General features: G+C 48.4%; 1 protein-coding gene and 1 non-coding gene across 2 annotated transcripts in view; one reads left to right on the top strand and one right to left on the bottom strand.

The window, feature by feature from the left end:
• Window positions 1-3,047: 3,047 nt before the first annotated feature.
• Window positions 3,048-3,119, bottom strand: TRNAN-AUU (transfer RNA asparagine (anticodon AUU)). Its single transcript has one exon. It is a non-coding gene; the product is annotated as a tRNA-Asn (tRNA).
• Window positions 3,120-6,611: 3,492 nt separating this feature from the next.
• Window positions 6,612-20,409, top strand: part of LOC143927112 (uncharacterized) — a 57,495-nt gene continuing 43,697 nt past the window's right edge. The window contains 4 exon segments of the mRNA XM_077451067.1: window positions 6,612-6,755; window positions 7,112-7,185; window positions 10,394-12,752; window positions 14,527-14,616. Coding sequence (XP_077307193.1) covers window positions 7,127-7,185; window positions 10,394-12,752; window positions 14,527-14,616 — 2,508 coding nt within the window. The 5' untranslated portion in view covers window positions 6,612-6,755; window positions 7,112-7,126.

The following is a 20,409-nucleotide window of genomic DNA, read 5'->3' on the forward strand; positions in this document are numbered from 1 at the left end:
GTTAGAGGCACCAAAGAGATGTTCTCCACCAAAAGGTCTTGAGGCGCCTGAGTGTTCTGTTTTTCCTGAGCTTATTCATCTGATGATGGAATAATGTTATCACTTGGTGGTTGGGTGATATGGTCACTTGGACACTGGCAAGGTGACGTGGCAGCATTAATGCCACCCAAGGCACTTGGCAGGATTGTCGGCTTGAGTGGTGGAGTCTGCCAATGTCTTCCTTCCAGGGAAATCAGTGGCTTAATGGGACCGGCACTTGCGTGCACTTGACGGACGATGTTATTCATGAGTTCTTTACTGAATTCTGCCATTGTCGGTGGGGTAAAGTAATCACTCGATGAAGTGCTATCGCTGCTTGATGAAGTGCTATCGCTACTTGTTCTTGGGCGGCAGGTGACTTGGCTCCTCCGTTTCGGCTTCAGTGGTGGAGTCTGCGTGTCAGCATTAATGCCACCCCTAGCACTTGATGGCAGGATTGTCAGCTTGAGTGATGCAGTCGGTCTATGTCTTCCTTCCAGGGAAATCAGTGGCTTAATGGGACCGGCACTTGCGTGCACTTGACGGACGATGTTATTCATGAGTTCTTTACTGATTTCTGCCATTGTCGGTGGGGTAAAGTAATCACTCGATGAAGTGCTATCGCTGCTTGATGAAGTGCTATCGCTACTTGTTGTTGGGCTGCTGTGCCCACTCGTTGGTGGGGTCATGTTGCCATTCGATGGTGGGAAGAATCGGTTGAACGGCTTGAATAATAATGTGAGCCGCACCACCAGTGCTAAAAGCGCCTCCAGCAGCAGTACGAGCATCATCAGCAGCATTAGGACTAATCCCTGAAAGTGTTCTGACCAACAATATTCTTCACCAGTGCTTGTAAGCAGGGGTGGTCTTCTGCTCTCTAAGGCCACCCACTTGCTTGCCCAGAGAAAGCTGAAGTTGCCCAGCCCATTATAAATGACTTCAATCAGATTCAGGCGTGTTATCTTACACCAGAATGTGGTGGCCAGTAACGAAATCCAGCTGGAGGATTCTGATGGCCCGTTTGCCGTTCCTTTTACCATATCGTCCACTTCCTGGGAGACTTCTTGCTTTCGTAACCATGGATATAATATTTTAAAAACCCATGGAATTTCCCCTGTGCTCTTCGTTGTCTTCACAGTCTCCTCTTCTATCTTGTAGATCTCTGGGTGGTCATTTTCAATTTTTCTGTCCAAGTCCTCCACTTGCTGCTCCGTGGACTCGATCTTGGACTCCTCCACTGGAATGTGGGTATTTGGGGTTTCTTGAGAGACTTTTTGCTTTCCTAACCATGGATATAATATTTTAAAAACCCATGGAATTTCCCCTGTGCTCTTCGTTGTCTTCACAGTCTCCCCTTCTATCACGTAGATCTCTGGGGGGTCATTTTCAATTTTTCTGTCCAAGTCCTCCACTTGCTGCTCCGTGGACTCGATCTTGGACTCCTCCACCGGAATGTGGGTATCTGGGGTTTTTGGGGAGACTTTTTTTTTTACTAACCATGGATAGAATATTTTGAAAATCCATGGAATTTCCCCTGTCCTCTCTGTTGTCTCCTCTTCTACCACCTGGGTCTCTGGAGGGTAATTTTCCCTTCCTCTCTCCAATTCGTCCACTTGCTGCCCTGTGGACTTTATCTCAGACTCCTCCACCAGAAGGTGGCTTTCTGGGGGGTCATTATCTGTTTCTCTATCCAAGTCGTCCACTTGCTGCCCTGTGGACTCAATCTTGGACTCCTCCACTGGAATGTGGATGTCTGTCTCTTTTTGGGAGTCTCTTTGCTTTTCTGACCATGAGAATGGTTTAAAAGCGCATGAACTCTCCCCTGGCCCCCCTATTGACTGTACAGTCTCCTCCTCTTTCATATAAATCTCTGGGGGGTCACGTTCAATTCCTTCGCCTAATTCCTCCACTATCTGCACTGGAGTATTGATGTTCTCTTCCTTGAGGGGCATGGAGATCTCTGGAGAGGGTTTGGTGACCTCTCGTACTCCTACCCATGTGCACAGTAGAGTAAAAATGACGGCAATGATCTGATTCCTCATTTTCATAAAGATTAGTAACTGACAAGAAATGTTAGTTACTACAACAAATAAAGATAGAAATCTGCGCTTGCTGATCGCTATCAATAGGTTTTGAATAAACACTCAATACCAATATGGAAAAAGAAAGCTTTGAAATTCAGTGAGAAAATACCTGGAGCTCCTTCCAGACACAACTGTCTCCGCTGAGATCAAAGACCAACTGCCAGTCTGCAGCTGCTGCTGCTCTATTTATATCCTTCACATCAGTGTCACTATGACATCATCGCGTTGCTAGGCTGCGAGAGCAGCTTCGCTTTACAGCTGCTGCAAAATGTCTCATCTGGGCTGAGCCAGGCACTACTGTGCACAGGATGGATCTGATTTTGGGGATCCAGCAGGAGCTGGAAATGATCTGATATCTTCCTTATAATGAAATCCTATAGACTGTAACACTACATATTGATAAAACTGGAATGTTTCCTATTGGATGCAATAAATATTAGGAGAATATATACGTATATATATGCTCTCAGTCAGACGTAGTTCTAAGTCCAGGTGTTTTTCACTATATAAACGCACTTTACTGTTGCAAAATAAGAGTAAAATGCAAAACTCCGGTGGGTGTAACAAGATGTCCACTTTCCCCATCTCGGGGGTAGCCTTACTGTTGAGGAGTGCGGAGTGCACCAAGATGGCGGAGACGGAACGTCACATCCGTTACACATTCTGACGGGTCGCCCGACCCCGGCCAGCGCTTTTCCCTCCCTTCCTCTTTTTACCGAGGCTGACGCACTTCCGGTGCGGGACGGAAGTGGAAGTCGAAGCTGGCGCTGGGCGAGCGGAGGAGGAAAAAAAAACATAGTATTTAAAAGTGTTTAACAAAATACATACAAATATAGGACACATTCACTGTGGCTTACATTTTATTCCATCAGGATTTAAATTGTACAGCAGAATTCTCCCTGGGAACACAAAGCAGTTAGCAGTCGAGGCAGCCATCTTGGCAATTGCATTGGCCGGGAATCGAACCCGGGTCAGCTGCTGAATAAGCAGCTATGCTCACCACTGCACCACCAACGCGAGGCATGTCTTTGGCGTGTGAAGGGTAAAAACCTATCTGCAGCTCCCCCCCATCACCCTCCACCCCCCCCCCCCCCCACATACTTACCTGAGCTTGATCTCAATCTAGCGCTGTGCCTGAGAGCAGTGTCTCTCCCACCCCCCCACACACCTGTATATAGGTCAGCCACCCACCCCCCCCCCCCCCACACACACCTGTATATAGGTCAGCCACCCACCCCCCCCACACACTTGTATATAGGTCAGCCACCCACCCCCCCCACACACCTGTATATAGGTCAGCCACCCACCCCCCCCACACACCTGTATATAGGTCAGCCACCCACCCCCCCACACACTTGTATATAGGTCAGCCAGCTTCCACCCGCACGCCTGTATATAGGTCAGCCACCCGCCCCCACACACACCTTTATATAGGTCAGCCACCCACCCCCCACACACTTGTATATAGGTCAGCCACCCACACACTTGTATATAGGTCAGCCACCCACCCCCCACACACTTGTATATAGGTCAGCCACCCACACACTTGTATATAGGTCAGCCACCCACCCACCCACACACTTGTATATAGGTCAGCCACCCTCCCACCCACACACTTGCATATAGGTCAGCCACCCACACACACCTGTATATAGGTCAGCCACCCACCCCCCCCCCCCCCACACTTTTATATAGGTCAGCCACCCACCCTCCCACACACCTTGGGTTAGAGGCACCAAAGAGATGTTCTCCACCAAAAGGTCTTGAGGCGCCTGAGTGTTCTGTTTTTCCTGAGCTTATTCATCTGATGATGGAATAATGTTATCACTTGGTGGTTGGGTGATATGGTCACTTGGACACTGGCAAGGTGACGTGGCAGCATTAATGCCACCCAAGGCACTTGGCAGGATTGTGGGCTTGAGTGGTGGAGTCTGCCAATGTCTTTCTTCCAGGGAAATCAGTGGCTTAATGGGACCGGCACTTGCGTGCACTTGACGGACGATGTTATTCATGAGTTCTTTACTGAATTCTGCCATTGTCGGTGGGGTAAAGTAATCACTCGATGAAGTGCTATCGCTCCTTGATGAAGTGCTATCGCTACTTGTTCTTGGGCGGCAGGTGACTTGGCTCCTCCGTTTCGGCTTCAGTGGTGGAGTCTGCGTGTCAGCATTAATGCCACCCCTAGCACTTGATGGCAGGATTGTCAGCTTGAGTGATGCAGTCGGTCTATGTCTTCCTTCCAGGGAAATCAGTGGCTTAATGGGACCGGCACTTGCGTGCACTTGACGGACGATGTTATTCATGAGTTCTTTACTGATTTCTGCCATTGTCGGTGGGGTAAAGTAATCACTCGATGAAGTGCTATCGCTGCTTGATGAAGTGCTATCGCTACTTGTTGTTGGGCTGCTGTGCCCACTCGTTGGTGGGGTCATGTTGTCATTCGATGGTGGGAAGAATCGGTTGAACGGCTTGAATAATAATGTGAGCCGCACCACCAGTGCTAAAAGCGCCTCCAGCAGCAGTACGAGCATCATCAGCAGCATTAGGACTAATCCCTGAAAGTGTTCTGACCAACAATATTCTTCACCAGTGCTTGTAAGCAGGGGTGGTCTTCTGCTCTCTAAGGCCACCCACTTGCTTGCCCAGAGAAAGCTGAAGTTGCCCAGCCCATTATAAATGACTTCAATCAGATTCAGGCGTGTTATCTTACACCAGAATGTGGTGGCCAGTAACGAAATCCAGCTGGAGGATTCTGATGGCCCGTTTGCCGTTCCTTTTACCATATCGTCCACTTCCTGGGAGACTTCTTGCTTTCGTAACCATGGATATAATATTTTAAAAACCCATGGAATTTCCCCTGTGCTCTTCGTTGTCTTCACAGTCTCCTCTTCTATCACGTAGATCTCTGGGTGGTCATTTTCAATTTTTCTGTCCAAGTCCTCCACTTGCTGCTCCGTGGACTCGATCTTGGACTCCTCCACTGGAATGTGGGTATCTGGGGTTTCTTCTGAGACTTTTTGCTTTCCTAACCATGGATATAATATTTTAAAAACCCATGGAATTTCCCCTGTGCTCTTCGTTGTCTTCACAGTCTCCCCTTCTATCACGTAGATCTCTGGGGGGTCATTTTCAATTTTTCTGTCCAAGTCCTCCACTTGCTGCTCCGTGGACTCGATCTTGGACTCCTCCACCGGAATGTGGGTATCTGGGGTTTTTGGGGAGACTTTTTTCTTTACTAACCATGGATAGAATATTTTGAAAATCCATGGAATTTCCCCTGTCCTCTCTGTTGTCTCCTCTTCTACCACCTGGGTCTCTGGAGGGTAATTTTCCCTTCCTCTCTCCAATTCGTCCACTTGCTGCCCTGTGGACTTTATCTCAGACTCCTCCACCAGAAGGTGGCTTTCTGGGGGGTCATTATCTGTTTCTCTATCCAAGTCGTCCACTTGCTGCCCTGTGGACTCAATCTTGGACTCCTCCACTGGAATGTGGATGTCTGTCTCTTTTTGGGAGTCTCTTTGCTTTTCTGACCATGAGAATGGTTTAAAAGCGCATGAACTCTCCCCTGGCCCCCCTATTGACTGTACAGTCTCCTCCTCTTTCATATAAATCTCTGGGGGGTCACGTTCAATTCCTTCGCCTAATTCCTCCACTATCTGCACTGGAGTATTGATGTTCTCTTCCTTGAGGGGCATGGAGATCTCTGGAGAGGGTTTGGTGACCTCTCGTACTCCTACCCATGTGCACAGTAGAGTAAAAATGACGGCAATGATCTGATTCCTCATTTTCATAAAGATTAGTAACTGACAAGAAATGTTAGTTACTACAACAAATAAAGATAGAAATCTGCGCTTGCTGATCGCTATCAATAGGTTTTGAATAAACACTCAATACCAATATGGAAAAAGAAAGCTTTGAAATTCAGTGAGAAAATACCTGGAGCTCCTTCCAGACACAACTGTCTCCTCTGAGATCAAAGACCAACTGACAGACTGAAGCTGCTGCTGCTCTATTTATATCCTTCACATCAGTGTTACTATGACATCATCGCGTTGCTAGGCTGCGAGAGCAGCTTTGCTTTACAGCTGCTGCAAAATGTCTCATCTGGGCTGAGCCAGGCACTACTGTGCACAGGATGGATCTGATTTTGGGGATCCAGCAGGAGCTGGAAATGATCTGATATCTTCCTTATAATGAAATCCTATAGACTGTAACACTACATATTGATAAAACTGGAATGTTTCCTATTGGATGCAATAAATATTAGGAGAATATATACATATATATATATATATATATATGCTCTCAGTCAGACGGAGTTCTAAGTCCAGGTGTTTTTCACTATATAAACGCACTTTACTGTTGCAAAATAAGGGTAAAATGCAAAACTCCGGTGGGTGTAACAAGATGTCCGCTTTCCCCATCTCGGGGGTAGCCTTACTGTGGAGGAGTGCGGGGTGCGCCAAGATGGCGGAGACGGAACGTCACATCCGTTACACATTCTGACGGGTCGCCCGACCCCGGCCAGCGCTTTTCCCTCCCTTCCTCTTTTTACCGAGACTGACGCTTTTCCGGTGCGGGACGGAAGTGGAAGTCGAAGCTGGCGCTGGGCGAGCGGAGGAGGATCCGCGTCGGGGACCAACAGGGCCGTGTGTAAGACCGCCATTATACCGGCTGCGTATAGCGCCAACATGGGCCACAGAGGTGCGCGGAGGCCTTTGTCGGCCACAGGAGCTTACACTCTAATAATAAGTGTGGGGGAGGGGAGAGAACGTTAGAGTGTAAGCTCCTCTGGTACAGAGACTGATGTGATTGGCTCAGTGATCTCTGTACAGCGCCACGGTATATGTCAGAGCTATATAATAACGTATATTGCCCCCCCCCCCCACACAGTCACACACACTATTATTATACATTTATATTGCTCTGACACATACCGCGGCGTTGTACACGACCGTCGTCTTGTCTCCTCTCGCTGTACATTGATATTTGGATGTTTCTTTCTCCAGGTGGTTGATTTTCGGATGTCGTACAACGCGGAGAAGATGTGGGACGGTCCTCGCCCGCCGTTCGGGGCGTTCCGGTGAGTCCCCCCCCCCGGAGATTACGATTGGCACCAGGGGGGAGGAGGGGGATTTTCTGATCAGCGTGCAGCCGCACAACGGGACGGGTCGGGATCTTAGTTTTGTATTTATATGATAGAAATGTAGGCAGTAGAGCCGCACGGTTCTGGCCAAGATGAGAATCGCATTTTTTTTTTTTGCGTATAATAAAAAGATCGTGATTCTCGCAGTGTAAAATCTTTCACGTTATACAAAAAAAAAAAAAAAAAAAATGGGCTCACTTTACTGTTTTTTTTTTTTTTTTTTTTTTTTTGGGGATTTTTATCTTTTTTATTTTTTTTTTTGTGTCTGTGTGCACAACGCACACACACAACAGATTAAAATTCCTAAAAAAAATAAAAAGTTTGTAATTATTTTTTTTTTTTTTTTTAACTCGCCTCTAATTAGCTGTTGCTAGGGGGTCCCTCGTAGTCTGCCTCCTTCAGTGCCTGGGTTGGTGACATCACTTCCCCCTCGGCGCAGGAAGGGCTCAGCTCGGCCCCCCCCCCCCCCCTCCTGTTAGTCATCTGGGACACGTGACGGGTCCCAGATGCCCGCGCGGCCAATCACGGCGCGCAGCATGCGCAGAGGGTGCGACGCAGTGCCGAAAAAGTGCTCTGGTCAGGAAGGGAGGTAAAATCTTCCGGGGCTGAAGTGGTTAAAGTGTGTATTTTCTTTTTTTTCCTCCCCAAAAATTGCATTTGAACGAATGCTGCGCAAATACATTGTGACATAAAATATTGCAACAGCCACCATTTTATTCTCTAGAGTTTCTAGTAAAAAAAAATAAAAAAAATAGATATATAATAATAAAAAATATAGATATATAATAATAAAAAATATAGATATAATAAATATAGATGTATATTATTATTAATATAAATATATATTTATTATTAATAATAATAAAAAATAAATAAATATATATATATATATATATATATATATATATATATATATATATATATATATATATATTTATTAGTGTCTAGGTTTGGGGGTTCTAAGCAATTTAGCAAAAATTTTTTTTAAATTGAAACCAACAAATTTCAGACAAGTTTAATGTTTGGTTAAACTTCCCTCATTTTCACATGAAAGTGTATTCCTTTGATCTAAAGGACGAATTGTTACAATGTTTAGGCCTCACGTTTTTACAGCGTCTGTCTTTGGCGGTAGATATTTTTTTAAATTATTTTTACAGTCATTAAACTCTCCAGGTTATCCTATGTGTCCATGCGCACATAGGCTGTCATCAGCAGTTTTGGGCAGTAACGATAAAAAAAAAAAAAAAAAATAGTGGGTTCTGAGTAGGGGTGCAACAGACCGTCGCCGATCCGTGATGCGAACGAGTCAACCTGTTCGGATCGGCACACCTAGCGATCCGCGGAGCGCTCCGCTGCCTCGGCCTTAGGAAAGGCCGCGGCTTCGGCCTAGCTCCGGAGCGGCGGCCATCTTGGTACACCCGGCGGCTGTTTACAATGTGATCGCTCCGTCAAATGACGAAGCGATCACTTGTAAACAAACCGGCATCATGTCATGACGTCGGTTCCTCTCTATTCTGTGTACCGATCTGTACAGTGGAGGGGAGAAATCGGATGGGAGTAGTGCTGTGGGCTGGATCTGTAGTGCACACAGCGCTGCTCTGTGACAATTGCAGTCACAGCCATCCCTCCGTACCCTGCCAATGCCCAGCCATACTCTGTGATAACTAGCTATGCTCAGCCAATATTACAGTGGGGGAGATGACGTGGATATTACAGTGGGGGAGGTGTCCATTACAGTGGGGACTATATGGTGGTGGAATTTTCACAGGTTTTTGCAAATTCAATTATTTGCTGATCCGAAAAATGATCCTATCCTAGGAACGATCCATGAGTTTTTTTTTTTTTTTTTTTGATCCATTGCACCCCTAGTTCTGAGAGATGTTTTTTTTAGCTGTAAAAACATTCTAACGCTGATAAACACTCAAAACATCGCTCACCAGCGTTTAACGTTTTTGCTCCATTGAAAAAAAAAATTTTCTTCAAAAATACAAAAAACCCCTGGAATAACGCTATTGCAAAAGTTGAAAAACTCACTGCAAAGCTACTGGTGTTTTTATAACGTTATTTTAACGTCCAGTGTTCATGAGGCCTTATAATGTAGTGATCAGTGCAAAAAATATTCACTGTACTAACGAGATCATCAGGGGCGATCAAAGGTCTAACTGTGTTCCTAGCCAGTGTTTGTGTACTGCTTTTTACTAGGGCAAGGCATGGATCCTAGTGCCAGCTTTGCAGGAACACAGGAGCCATGCCTTCCCTACCTGTCAGAACGGTGATCTGCCTTGTTTATCTGCCGCTGTTCTCCCTCAGTACCAAAGAATCGGCAGGTGCTGGTGGACATCGAGTCCGCGGTCCCCCACCGATCAGCTCCCGTTATGTATAATCACAGCGGCACGCCCCTAATTCAGAATATACTACGTACGTGATCCTGTGCAGCAGTGTCACTTTGCTGCCGTATATGTAAGTTATACGGTTGGCGAGTGGTTAAAAAAAAAATCTTACAGAATAAATTTTATTTTTTGATATTAATGCAGAGCTTTTATTGTTCAGGTAGAGCTGTATGCATCTGTGCTTTTATTTGTTTTTTTGGGGGGGAGCTGGCATTAAAGCGGGGTTCCACCCTAAAGTGGAACTTCCGCTGATCGGAACCCTCCCCCCCCCCCTCCGGTGTCACAATTGGCACCTTTCAGGGGGGAGGGGGGGTGCTGATACATGTCAAAGAAAGGTATTTACACCCACTTCTGGGCATAGACTCCCACGGGAGTCTATGCCTCTTCCTGTCCCTGCGTGCTGTCTGCTGGGACACACACGGGTCCCAGAGACAGCGCGGACAATACCTATTGCGCTGTGCAACTCGCGCATGCGCAGTAGGGAACCGGGAAGTGAAGCCGCTTCGCTTCACTTCCTGATTCCCTCACCTAGAATGGTGGCGGCAGCAGCTGAGAGCCGAGCGATCGGCCTCGGCTGCCGGCATCGCTGGACCCTGGGACAGGTGAGTGTCCATTTATTAAAAGTCAGCAGCTGCAGTATTTGTAGCTGATGGCTTTTAATATTTTTTTCCGCAGTGCAGTCCCGCTTTAAGGCATGCTTTTCATCCTCTGTTATGGAGTCCATAGTGAACCCTTTTTTTTTTTCCCTCTCATAGGGGTCGTGCAGGAGAGCCTTACCCTCCAAGATGGCCGCATGGTCTTGATCCAAGAATGAGGGGACGTAGTCCTTTACCGTTTCGGGGTGGAGCTGTACCTCCTGGTCCTCCTTACACCAGCCAAGGAGGAGTTCCTTTCAGCTATAGAGATGCAGGGAGGGACCAAGAAGGAGCTTGGGAAGAGAGCAGACCGGCACCAAAGGAGCAGATGAACATCCCGAGAAGAGGGGCACAACCAGCGGATTTTAGAGACGTGGCGGACATGCATTATTCAGAGCAGGGTCTAGCCCCTGATATGGACTATAGAGAAAGGGAAGTTCTAGAGCAGAGAAAGTGGAAGACCCCAGATGTGGACTATAGAGCTGAGGAAGGGCAGAGCATCGGCTACAGGGTGAGGCTTTCACCGCCCGACTATAGGGATCGGGAGGCCTCGGAATACAGAAGAAAGTTGATTGCAGAAAAGAATCTCCAAGAGAGAGAGACGTTGGAACTGGAGCACCTACAGAGATTAGCAACCGCTCTCGATTATAGGCAGAGGCATGCTGCCGAAATGGAGTACAAGTTACGACTGGACGCTATACTGGAACGTAGAGAAAGGGAAGAAGAAATGCTGCTGAGAGAGAGAAACTACACCGAGCGCCTACTGAGGGAGAGGGAGGTTCTGGAACGTATGCGAGATAGGGATGCCGTGTCCATGGCCCTTAGAGACATGGAGGCTGCCGTGCTGCCTTTCCGAGAGAGGGAAATTTTGGATTACTCAGAGAGGGGGCTACCTAAACGGGTTAGAGAGTCTACAGACCTTGATTTACGGGTCAAAGAAGCTGACAAGGATTTCATGGGAAGAGCGGGAGATTTGGAGTATCAGGAGAGCCTGCCTAGGAAGTACTCAGAAAGTGGAACCTTGTCCTATCAGGAGAGTCTGTCTAGAAAATACGCAGAGAGTGGATCCACGTCCATCCCTTATAGGGAGCAAAAAAAGACCGATCTGGAGTACATGGAGGTAGAACACCAGGAGAAAGGCGCTTTAAATGCCGGGACTGTGAAAGGCACTGCAGGATTTACTTCGGTGAATAAGAAGCCTGCAGAAATGCCTTACAGACAAGGCAAGGCAGCTCATGTGAGCTATGAAAAGGGGGAGTCTCAGGCCCAAAGGGCAGAATTCCCTAAACACACCGACAGAGACTACCGCGAGAAGGAGTGCGCAGACTCTGATTACCGCGGTAAAGAGAGTTCGGACTCTGACTATCGGAGCCGAGAAAATGCCGACGTAAACTACCGCAACCTGAAGACCACCAACGTAAACTACCAAGGCACAAAGCCCGCCGACGTAAAATACCAAGACTCTAAGACGGCTGATGTGAACTACCGAGACACAAAGACCTCTGATTCAGATTACCGGGAGAAGGAAAACGTAGATTCAGATTACCGGGGGCGAGAGAGCACAGATACAGATTATCGGCGGAGCGCAGAGGATTATGTTAAAGAGAGCACAGAGAAAATGAAGACCGGAAGCAACTTTTTAGCATCCAATATGGAAAAGGACAACAAAGCTAAATCAACAGCCGATTATCCTTTGGTTCCAAAGGAAATGGATGGGACGACGGGCCCCAAAAAAGTTGAAACGATTCCATTTTTGTCTTTCAGCGAGGAAGAGTTGTCATCGTTGGCCAACATAATTGTTGAGGCTCAGTCCAAACCTCCCACGGAGGTTCAAGCACCAAGCGGGTCGAAACAACAGAGTTGTCCTGGGAAACTGGACACCGATTTCCGAGAGAGACCAAAGCCTGAAGATGTTAATAGCGGAGCCAAGGAACGGGCAGAGAAAGCTTCGGGATATACGGCACACGGCACCCCCGAGGAGCTTTGTTCAGGCGATCAGGACTTGCGCAGTAAAGACAGCTTCCCTAAGGATCCTAACAAGGTGGAAGGCGATCAAGACTTGCGGACCAGTGCACCTGTTCAGAAGGATGAGGATCTCCGAGGTGGGGACACAAAGACCCCTGAGGAATTCTTTGCCCAGAATTCTCTACTTATGGACTTTCTGCGACTGGCAGCCAAAGAGCTAAGAGAGAAAACCAACGTGCCAGAAGCTAAAGTTGAGCCCGCCGCTCTCACCCCTGCCGTACCTGATCCCAGTGCTGCTGCTGCCGCCAAAACGTTTCACCCAGATCTCGTCGCCAGGCCTGCCAGACCATTAGGCCCAGGAAGCAGCCTGGCCCCGGGGATTGAATACCTGTGCGGAGAGGACACAGATTATAGGAATATGGACTTCAATGATGTTGACCTGAGAGTTAGCCACAGACCAGATAAACGTTTGGCAGAGAAAAGAGCCCGTGAAGACCCCCAGCCTGGGAGTAAGGTAGGTACAGATCATAAAGTTGCATTGTATTACTGTACGATGTATTGTTCCTCAAAGCGCATGTAGCAATTAAATTTCTTTTTAGTAGGGCTCCTCCCCTTCCAATGTCATGCCTATTATTGAGCAGAACCCTCCTCTTCCTGGTTCATGCCTTTAATTGAATAGGGCTCCAACCCCTTCCTGTTTTGCGCATGCTAGAAAGGAACTCCTCCCCTCCTGCTTTGTTCCTTTCTAGAGGAGGACTCCTCCCCTTACTGTTGTTTTTGAGAAGTGTTCCTAACCCCCTTCCCTGCCACATCTTTATTAGGTCGGGCTCCTCCCTTCCTGTGTTGTCTTTTTAGACTAGGCTCCTCCTCTTCCTGTACATTAAAGGAGAAAGATGTCACTTTCCCAACAAGCCACCATGTCATCATCATATTGGCTCCAGCCTGCAGGTCTCCGCCAAAAGGCATCACCTCCTGATGCTCACCAAATCTTAATTGTAGGGTGGGGGAAATGCGTCAGCCGATCTCATCTTTACATCATGGTGGCTGATCGGAAGAGCAGCGTCTTTCTTTTAAAGCAGGAGTCCGCCGGGACTCCACGTTTTTTTTTTTTTTTTTAAAAAGCCAGCAGCTACAAATACTGCAGCTGCTGACTTTTAAAATAATGACACTTACCTGTCCAGCGCGCCCGCGATGTCGGCACCCGAAGCCGATCTCTAGGTCGTCTGTCGGGTCCTGCCGCCGCCATCTTGGGTATGGGAATCAGGAAATGGAGCCTTTCGGCTTCATTTCCCGGTTCCCTACTGCGCATGCGCGAATCGCGCTGCGCAATGACGCTCCCCGCTGCCTCTGGGATCTGTGTGTTTCCCAGCAGGCAGCGGGGCACTTGCGGGAAGGGGCGGGCACTTGCGGAAAGGGGCGTAAGTTACGCCCCTTTCCGCAGAGAGCTATACCGGAAGTGGGTGCAGTTACCTGGATTATCCAGGTAACTGCACCCCCCTCCCCCCTGAAAGGTGCCGATTGTGGCACCGGAGGGGGGGAGGGTTCCGATGAGCGGAAGGTCCATTTTAGGGTGGACCTCCGCTTTAATGTACACATTGCTTCAGATAGGCTGCACCTCTACCTTAGGGTCTCGGAAATGTAATCCCTGGCTTTGAGCGATTGTCCTCTTCCTGGGTCATGCCTTTTGGGTAGGGCTCCTCTTTCTGGGTCGCGTGCCTTTTGGGTAGGGCTCCTCTTTCTGGGGCGCGCGCCTTTTGGGTAGGGCTCCTCTTTCTGGGGCGCGCGCCTTTTGGGTAGGGCTCCTCTTTCTGGGGCGCGCGCCTTTTGGGTAGGGCTCCTCTTTCTGGGGCGCGCGCCTTTTGGGTAGGGCTCCTCTTTCTGGGGCGCGCGCCTTTTGGGTAGGGCTCCTCTTTCTGGGGCGCGCGCCTTTTGGGTAGGGCTCCTCTTTCTGGGGCGCGCGCCTTTTGGGTAGGGCTCCTCTTTCTGGGCCGCGCGCCTTTTGGGTAGGGCTCCTCTTTCTGGGGCGCGCGCCTTTTGGGTAGGGCTCCTCTTTCTGGGGCGCGCGCCTTTTGGGTAGGGCTCCACCTCCTCCTTCCTGGGGCGCGCGCCTTTTGGGTAGGGCTCCACCTCCTCCTTCCTGGGTCGCGCGCCTTTTGGGTAGAGCTCCTGCTTGTCCTGCTGACTTTTATTAAAAGGATACTTCCCTTAATCGTCAAGTGGTTCATTTAGATTTTGTAGGTAAGAATTGTTGTCTTAAATATCTTATTCCATGTTATTTTCTCCACCAGGATAAGGACTATCGCAGGACACCCATACCCGAAGGGGCGACAAAGATCATATGGCTGGAGGGTCTTCCCACTGGAGCCTCTCGGGAAGAGGTAGGTTGGGGGGGAGGGGCACAGGGAGACATCATATGAGGCTCAGCTAGGTTTAGCTCCGCAATGAAGGGAGATGGTGTTTTTTGTTTCTTTTGTTTAATAAAACATTCATTTTTGAAAGTTGTCTTTTTTTTTTTTTTCTTTATCACAAATAGGCTGATGAGCCTCCTTTGTGGTAGCATAGTGCAGGTGACAGGTTCCCTTTAAGGAGACAGCAGGAGACTCTTCAACCCCCTAATATCACCTATGCACTTGTTTTTAAATCTCTCCTGCCCACCTTGAATGCCTGAAGAGTGGGAAGGATTGGCAGTCATGTGCCCACTGTGATTGGCACTCATAGCGGGCACGTGATTGGGAGCTGGTCCCGCGGGCGACTGATCATTAGTCTGAACCAAGGGCTGTCTTTAACAGCTCAGTTTCTGTGCTGGAGTTCACAGTGAGCACGTGCTCAACACTAAAACATCAGCCGCCCAGCGACATATGTGGCCATTAAAGCCTACCCCTTTTGCTACCGCACACATGTGTTACAAATGCAGCAACTGGTTGTGGGTTGATCCAGCACAGACTGCTCCTTCACCAGCCAGGGAGGGCGAAGACTGACAGCTCTGCCTCATGAAGTAGCCTGAGCTGAGCACTTCCTGGTTCATACTATCCATTCGCTGATTTCCCCCCACCCCCACTGCTCTCCGTCCTGACACCTACTGTGGAAGTCCTGGGCACCCAGGAGGGACAGGTGGGATGGGGTCAGGAGGGGGAGGGTGGCACATTTCAAAAGTTATGGGACTGATTAGGTTGGCTTTTTTGCTGCTGGAAATCCAACAACTGAGAGTAAACCGCTACTATAGCGGCTGGGAGTTTGTGTTTTGTGCTGGCATAATAGTTATGGCAGTGAACGAGTTAGGGATCGCTCACAATAGCGGTTAGGGGGTGGAAAAACCCTGTGGTTTACCGCCCCACAGCCTCTACCCTCTTTAGCTGCAGAGACAAGTGAATGGGGCCACTCTGCATGCACCCCAACAATACAAGACTGCCTCTCCAGTGCCCTTTGAGGAGCGATCTGAATGCAGAGGAGCCTTCAGAGAGCTCTACTTATGTAAACAAGCCCTTGAAGCCTGTGTGTGTCCACAATTTTCCACTTCCTAATAGGTGATTGAACAATAATGACTGGCATATTCAAGACTTTGGATCTTTTTTTTTTTTTATCCTCTTCCTAAAGTTCCATTACCTTGTTACGCAGGTCTTTTGACAGTTCTCTTTTGCATCCTGTGGCTCATTATCTAGCCTGCTCAGTACATTCACGTGAGAGACAACAAACACTCATTGACTATGCACAGACACGAATTTCATTTTAAAAGCCTCAGATGTGGAAAATTACCCTTAAATTGCCATTGTAACCTGTGTGTGTCACCTTCTGTGTCCGTACCAAGGCCAAACATTCCGCGGGATGGAAACTTCTTCAGGGCCATTTGGGGGGGATTTCTGTTAGGATTTAAAAAGGAGCCAAATTACTACACGTACCAAAAGTATTGTTACATGCCGGCCTTTACATGCACATGAACTTTAATAGCATCCCAGTCTTAGTCCGTAGGGTTCAATATTGAGTTGGCTCCGCCCTTTGCAGCTATAACAGCTTCACCTCTTCTGGGAAGGCCGTCCACAAGGTTTAGGAGATGTGTCTATGGGAATGTTTGATCGTTCTTCCAGAAGTGCGTTTGTGAGGTCAGGCACTGATGTTGGATGAGAAGGCCTGGCTCTTAGTCTCTGCTATAATTCACCCCAAAGGTGTTCTATCGGGTTGAGGTCAGGACTCTGGGCAGGCCAGTCAAGTTCCTCCACCCCAAACTCGCTCGTCCATGTCTTTATGGACCTTGCTTTGTGCACTGGTCCAAATCATTTTGGTGGAGGGGGGATTATGGTGTGGGGGGTTGTTTTTCAGGGGTTGGATTGGCCCCTTAGTTCCAGTGAAGGCATCTCTTAAGACGTCAGCATACCAAGACATTTTGGACAATTTCATGCTCCCAACTTTGTGGGAACAGTTTGGGGATTTCTCCTTCCTGTTCCAACATGACTGCCCACCAGTGTACAAAGCAAGGTCTACAAAGACATGGATGAGCGAGTTTGTGGTGGAGGAACTTGACTGGCCTGGGATGGGGGAGGGGATCCTGTGTAAGTTCACCTTGCAGACTTTTCTGTGAACTTATCCTTTTACGGAGCTTAAAGAGGAAGTAAACCCTGATGAGTTTACTTCCTCTTTCATTCCCTGCAAAGGTAAAGCATAATGGACTACTATGCATCGCATCGCATCGCATAGTAGCCCATTATGTGTCACTTACCTGACACAGGAGCCAGCGAAGTCGCCGCTGTCCCCTGTAGTCCGCCGCATCCATCTTGCTGGTGGCGTCTCGCAGCTCCGCAGCTGTCATTCGGCGGAGCCGCGATGACGTCACTCCCGCGCACGAGCACGGGAGCCGACACGTGCGGCAGATCCATTGTTGGAAATGCCGCGCTCAGTGCGCCTGCGCGTCGCTTTCTACGCCGCATGCGCCATAGACAGCGGTGCCTGTCTTCAGCCAAATATCTCCTAAACCGTGTAGGTTTAGGAGATATTTCTTGGACCTACAGGTAAGCCTTAATCTAGGCTTACCTGTAGGTCAAAGTGGTTTGTAAGGGTTTACAACCACTTTAACCCAAAAGCTTCACCTCAGTATCACTACATACAGCGTCACTTCAGGTTTGCGTAACGTCACGAGCTCCGCCCCGATATTTCGTCAATGTCCACATAACTTCCTCAAGTGGAAATAAATGACGCTGGAAGCCGAAGATCATTGGGAAAGAAATCTGACAAATGGGAATATTCTCGATTTAAACATTGATAAATGTTTTTTCTTCATCGAGAAAAGCGGTGAATGGAGTTTTGTGTCTGCAACAAGAAAGAAAAGTCTATTGAGAAAAGCCCAATCCAGCGTTCTTGCCCCTCAGCTCCTGATGACCAGCGATGTCCAACACTGATGCAAAGAAGAAGAGCTGACAGATCTAATGAATTAAAAGATGGATTTAATAGGAAATAATCAATAAAAACACAAGGCATCAACATACCATAGCCAATGGGGGGGGTCTGCGATCAATCTACTGGCTGTAACATTGTTTCATTTTGTATAATGGTTGCTGTGCAATCTCAATGCAGAAGTTGTGGGAAATGTTTATAGTTCTTTAGATTGCTACTTTAATAGTATATGTGATCATGAGTACACATTTTAGATTTATTTCCCAGCGGCTGTTCCAATTAATGCGACTCAAGTCAGTGACTTTTAAACAGATTCCTGCGCTACTTTGATGCAGCTTCAGTGCGACTTAATCCCGTGGGCTGGCGAAAAACAAGCTCTGGACTGCCGCACTCTTCAGAAGACCACTTTCTTTCATTGGAAATCACACCACAGCTCAGCAAACAAGGAAAAATTGCTGACGTTTCGCACATAGCTGTAGTGGTTATTCATAGCCCTATGAGTAAGCACTACAGCTAGTGCGAAACGTCAGCAATTTTTCCTTGTTTGCTGAGCTGTGATGTGATTTCCAATGAAAGAAAGTGGTCTTCTGAAGAGTGCGGCAGTCCAGAGCTTGTTTTTTTTGTCTGTTGCTAGTGATTATGGCCAGCACCTGTGGCTTCCCAGCCGAAGAGACAGTTTAGACCCCTTTTACACCACACCGCCCATTGCGTCGGCGGTAAAACGCCGCTATTTTTAGCGACGTTTTACTGCTGGATTTGCGGCACATTTCGGGCGCTAGCGGGGCCCTTTTACCCCCCCGCTAGCGGCCGTGAAAGGGTTAAAACCACCGGAAATACGCCGCAATAGCGCGTTTTGCTGGCGGTATTACAGCGTTGCCCCGGAGAAGCGGTGGAGCGGTAAACACACCGCTCCTTCACCGCTCCAAAGAAGCTGCTGGCAGGACTTTTTTCTGACGTCCTGCCAGCGCACCGCTGTAGTGTGAAAGCCCTCGGGGGTTTCACACTAGATACAATGGGGCAGCTTCTTTAGGGCGGATTGCAGGCGCTATTTCTAACGCTATAGCGCCTGCAAAATGCCCTGGTGTGAAAGGGGTCTTGCAGCCAGCATGTGTGCTCCTGGAGCGGTGAGATCCCTTCTCCTTAATGCCGTGGGCTCTAATGTTGCATGAAAGTCGTGTGCAAGTTGCAGTGCATAGTCGCACTGGAAGTTATAAAACCGGGGGGGGGGGGAGGGGATCGCAACAGTGTGAACCAAGCCTTAGGCCCCTCTCGCGCTACCGTGACTTTGCGGCCTTGATTTTGAGGCAATTTTTTTTAGCCGCTATTTCAGGGAATGCCTGTGTAACTCGCATCAAAGTCGGCCCAAAGTAGTGCAGGGGCTACTTTGAATTCGGCACCACTTGACGTCGTATTAATATGAATGGTTGTCATCGGAAATCATGGGGAAACCACTTGTCATGCGACTTTGCAGTCCCAAGTCGCAGGACAAGTCATACAAGTGTGAAAGGGGTCTAAGTCGGGGAACTTGATTTTGATTTGGGGGGGGGGGGGGTGGCGGCACTGTTTGGCTGTTTTTGTTGGAAGGCCCCATCTTTACAGTGAGCTCTCTGGGTATTTAGGGAGCTTAGCTCAGGATACAGCCATGTGCTAATCCAAGTATGGTAATAAAGTGATTGTATGGGTTTGTTTGTTATAAAAAAAAAAAAAAAATAACAAAAAAATATCATACTTGCCTCCACTGTGCAGCTCATTTTGCATAGAGTGGCCCCGAACATCCTCTTCTGGGGTCCCTCTCGCAGCTCCTCCCCACATCAGATAACCCCCTAGGACAGTGGTGGTGAACCTTGGCACCCCCAGATGTTTTGGAAATGCATTGCAGTGTAGTTGAGCATTATGGCAAATGTAGTTACAAAACATCTGGGGGTGCCAAGGGTCACCACCGCTGCCCAAGGAGAAGCGCTCTCCCGAGGGGGTTTCCTCGCGGGCGCGCTCACGAGTCCGGCATTTGCGCCCGTAGCCGCCAAATGTATTACTCGGCCCCGCCGCCCACGCCATTGGATTTGATTGACAGCAGCGGGAGCTAATGGCTGCGCTGCTATCTATCCAATCAAGAGCCAAGAACCCTGGGCAGAGGAAGAGCACGTCTGCACCGGATGAAGTTCCAGGGCTCAGGTAAGTAAAACTGGGGGGGGGGGGGGGGGGGCTGTCACTGCCAAGTGTTTTTTCACCTTGATGCATCCTATGCATAAAAAAAAAGGAAGGTTTACAACCCCTTTAAATTGGTGATTAGTGTTGTACGAGGGTACAGCGGTGGGGTGCCATCCTTACAGTGCTGTTCATGTTCAGATAGGGCAGGTGTTGGGCGCACTCAGGGGATTTGGGGAGCTTTGCTCGGTAGACACACAGGATATCGCCATGTGTTAGTGCAAGTAAGGTATTAAATTTAGTGATTGGTGTCATACAAGGGTACAGCCATGGGGTACCATCCTTGCAGTGATGGTATTGCTCAGACAGGATAGGTGGGGCAGTTGTTGGGAGCTCTTGGGGGATTTAGGGAGCCTAACTTGGTATACACATGGGATAATGCGGTGTTTTAGTGCGAGATATTAGTGATTAATGTCATATGAGGTACAGTGTGAGGAGGATCATCGTAGTAATGATGTTCAGAGAAAGCTTGGCCAGTTCTAAGGAGCTCTCAGGGTATTTAGGGAGCTTAGTTCACTATACACAAAGGATATTGCCATGTGTTGGTGCAAGTAAGGTATTACATTAGTGATTGGTGTCATGCA

The sequence above is a fragment of the Lithobates pipiens genome, unplaced genomic scaffold, assembly GCF_037356315.1.
Source record: "Lithobates pipiens isolate NorthernLeopardFrog02 unplaced genomic scaffold, aLitPip1_a1.2 Scaffold_23, whole genome shotgun sequence".
NCBI lineage: Eukaryota > Metazoa > Chordata > Amphibia > Anura > Ranidae > Lithobates > Lithobates pipiens.